The sequence below is a fragment of the Pyrgilauda ruficollis genome, unplaced genomic scaffold, assembly GCF_017590135.1.
Source record: "Pyrgilauda ruficollis isolate IOZ18807 unplaced genomic scaffold, ASM1759013v1 scaffold2068, whole genome shotgun sequence".
NCBI classification, from domain to species: domain Eukaryota; kingdom Metazoa; phylum Chordata; class Aves; order Passeriformes; family Passeridae; genus Pyrgilauda; species Pyrgilauda ruficollis.
The window spans coordinates 1-3,236 of record NW_024519963.1 but is presented as its reverse complement, the minus strand read 5'-3'; the positions used below and the strand labels follow the sequence as shown (position 1 = coordinate 3,236).

The 3,236-nt window shown below is 65.4% G+C and overlaps 1 protein-coding gene across 1 annotated transcript; it reads right to left on the bottom strand.

The window, feature by feature from the left end:
• Positions 1 to 12: 12 nt before the first annotated feature.
• Positions 13 to 1,770, bottom strand: LOC121353470 (tubulin alpha-1B chain-like; the record flags this gene model as incomplete). The annotated part of the gene is made up of 3 exons (XM_041467332.1): positions 13 to 498; positions 1,317 to 1,465; positions 1,548 to 1,770. Coding segments are annotated over 3 exons (858 nt in total), but the record flags the coding sequence as incomplete, so codon positions are not given.
• Between the last annotated feature and the right edge of the window lie 1,466 nt (positions 1,771 to 3,236).

Here is a 3,236-nt window from a genome sequence, read left to right as displayed (position 1 = left end):
GATCTCGGCCACCGAGAGCTGCTCGTGATAAGCCTTCTCAGCAGAGATGACCGGGGCGTAGGTGGCCAGCGGGAAGTGGATGCGGGGGTAGGGCACCAGGTTGGTCTGGAATTCTGTCAGGTCGACGTTCAGGGCTCCGTCAAAGCGCAGCGAGGCCGTGATGGACGACACGATCTGGCTGATGAGGCGGTTCAGGTTGGTGTAGGTGGGACGCTCGATGTCCAGGTTGCGGCGACAGATGTCGTAGATGGCCTCGTTGTCCACCATGAAGGCGCAGTCGGAGTGCTCCAGGGTGGTGTGGGTGGTGAGGATGGAGTTGTAGGGCTCCACCACGGCCGTGGACACCTGCGGGGCCGGGTAGATGGAGAACTCCAGCTTGGACTTCTTGCCGTAGTCGACAGAGAGCCGCTCCATGAGCAGGGAGGTGAAGCCAGAGCCGGTGCCACCGCCAAAGCTGTGGAACACCAGGAAGCCCTGCAGCCCTGTGCACTGGTCAGCCTGCGAGGTGGGAAGGGGAAAACAAGAGCAAACTGTCAGGAATTCTGAACTTCAGCTGCTACTGACTTGCCCTGGAAGGCAAATATTCCTTCCAGGATCTCAGGACCTTCCCACCAGGTCCAGGGAAAGTGATCCCTTCCTGCAGGGATTTGGGGACACTCAGTAGAGACAAGGAGGGACATGTTTATTCCAGGCAGCAGAAGTTGCCCCTCTCCTTGGCCTCATGAGGACATCATTAGGGTGTTCCACCACCACGGCAGGAACCACCAGAGTGGGAGACAAGGTGGCCCTGACCTTACATGTTGGACACTGACTCATGGTGGATACCCCAGCTCTTGGGAGACACCCCAGCAGGATCTGGAAGTCAGCCACAGCTTCACCCCCTCTTTTTCCAAGAGGGTGCAGCAGGAACAGGCTCTTATCCCACAAGAGCCCACGGGCAGCCAGCTCAGCCTTTGATGTGCCAGGAGCTCCCCGAGCGGAGCCGCTGGCGCAGCAGGTCCGGCCACCCCGGCGCCAGATCCAGCGTGGGAACCAGAGGTTCAAAGAGCTTGGGCAGCCACACCAGTCAAACCAGTGCTGCACCAGCACCCAAACCATCTTTCCTGCCCCCCCCTGCCCTGGCCATGGGGCTTCACACCCTCCTCCCCTCGGCAAGGCTTCACACTGGGCTAGGATAGGGCCAGCAGGTCCGTCCTGGAACATCCCCACTCTCTGCCTCAAAGCACTGATGGGCTGAGAAGCACCTGCCCAGGGACACCTGTAGCTTCCCTTTGTCCCCACATACCCCGCAGGGTGAGACCCCACAGGACACTCACCAGCTTGCGGATGCGGTCAAGGACCAGGTCGATGATCTCCTTGCCGATGGTGTAGTGCCCGCGGGCGTAGTTGTTGGCCGCATCCTCCTTGCCCGTGATCAGCTGCTCGGGGTGGAAGAGCTGCCGGTACGTCCCGGTGCGCACCTCGTCTGCGGGGACAGCCCCGGGCCCCGTTAGCAGCCGGCGCCCGCCGCCAGCGCCCGCCCCGCCGGCCGCCCCCCGCGCGCTCACCGATCACCGTGGGCTCCAGGTCCACGAACACGGCCCGGGGCACGTGCTTGCCGGCGCCCGTCTCGCTGAAGAAGGTGTTGAAGGAGTCGTCCCCCCCGCCGATGGTCTTGTCGCTGGGCATCTGCCCGTCGGGCTGGATGCCGTGCTCCAGGCAGTACAGCTCCCAGCAGGCATTGCCGATCTGCACGCCCGCTTGGCCCACGTGGATGGAGATGCACTCGCGCTGCGGGGGCACACGCCACTGGGTCACCTCTTCTGTCCCCTCTCTGTCCCACCCCGGCACGCACCGGGCTGGCACCCAGCTGGGAAGGGTCTCTCCCCAAGGCTGGATGGGGCCAGATCCTGCCCAGATGCACCCACTGTGCTCAGCTGTGGTGGTCCCATCCTGCTCCCCCTCCCCAGGGGCTCAGACCCTGCACCAGTTGGTGCCCTTCACCCTACACACCCCACAGTGCTCAGTTCTGGGGGTCCCATCCTGCCCCTCCCCACTGAGGGACTAAGCCATAACAGGGTGGGCATAACCCCAAACCCTGGTTTTGCCCTGGCTTGCACAGGGCTGACCCAGCATCACCCCAAACTCCAGCTGGAGGCACCCAGGGAGGTGTGGAGGGACCAGAGTGGGGCTGCCAGTGTGCTCAGCCCTGGGGGTACCACAGACACAGCGAGTGCTCAGCTCTGGGGTCCCATCCTGACCCCCACGGAGGGGAAACCCTACACGTGTTGGTGCCATTCATGCTATCAGCACCCAGAATTTGGGTCCTCCAGGGTCATTCCCGGTGCCCACCATTCCCAGTCCCCTCCACCCACGGGTTACACAGGACAGGGACACTTCAGCCCCTTCCCCAGGGGGCTGCTCTTCACTTCGGAGACATCCTTGGACCTCACGGAAAGCGGAGCCGCTCACTTCTCCAGCAGCCCTCGCACAACCCCTGACTGTCCCGGTTCAGCTCCACCCGGGCCAGAGCAAACTCTGGTGACCGGGAGGACTTTCCCCGCGCCAGCCACTCCCGGTTGTGCCCGGGCCACGTTGGGATCTTTACCCCCCCCCGGCCGTGACTCACACCCACGCGTGTCCCGGCCAACAGAACCGGGAGAGGGTGGCACGGGGGGTGCCCCCGGTGCCCCCAAAGCCCCTCTTGGCCTGTTTCTCTCCCGAGGGGTGCTGTGGGGACGGGTTTAGGACCTGCGTGGCCACGTGGGAGCCCAGGACACGCAGTGCCACTCGGCGTGTCCCCACGCATTTAGCAGGGAGCCCGGGGGGGATCGGCACGGAACCAGGGTGGAAGCACCCCGGGCAGCGACCCCCGGCTGGGGGAAGCCCCCGCTTCCGGGAGACACACGCACCCCCACCTCAACTCCTGCCCAGGACCCGCAAGAACCCGGCGGCCCCACAGGGCGTCCTGAACACGCGAGGAGCTCCCAGCCCCTCCAGAGCACGGCCCCATGTGCTGCAGGGGACATGGGGGGTCCCGGCCGCTCAGCCCCCCGCGCTGCTCGGGGGTGTCCCGCACTCCCCGGGGGTCCCACCCGGCGCGGAGCCCCCTCACGACCCCGGCACGCCCCCAGCCTCACCATGGCCGCTCGCTGCCCGAACTGTTACGAAGCCGTCGAGGAGGGAGGCGGGGGTCGCCCCGTAGGGCCCCCGAGTTATACCCCAGGGGCGGGGCTTCAGGGGGGCGGGGACAGGGG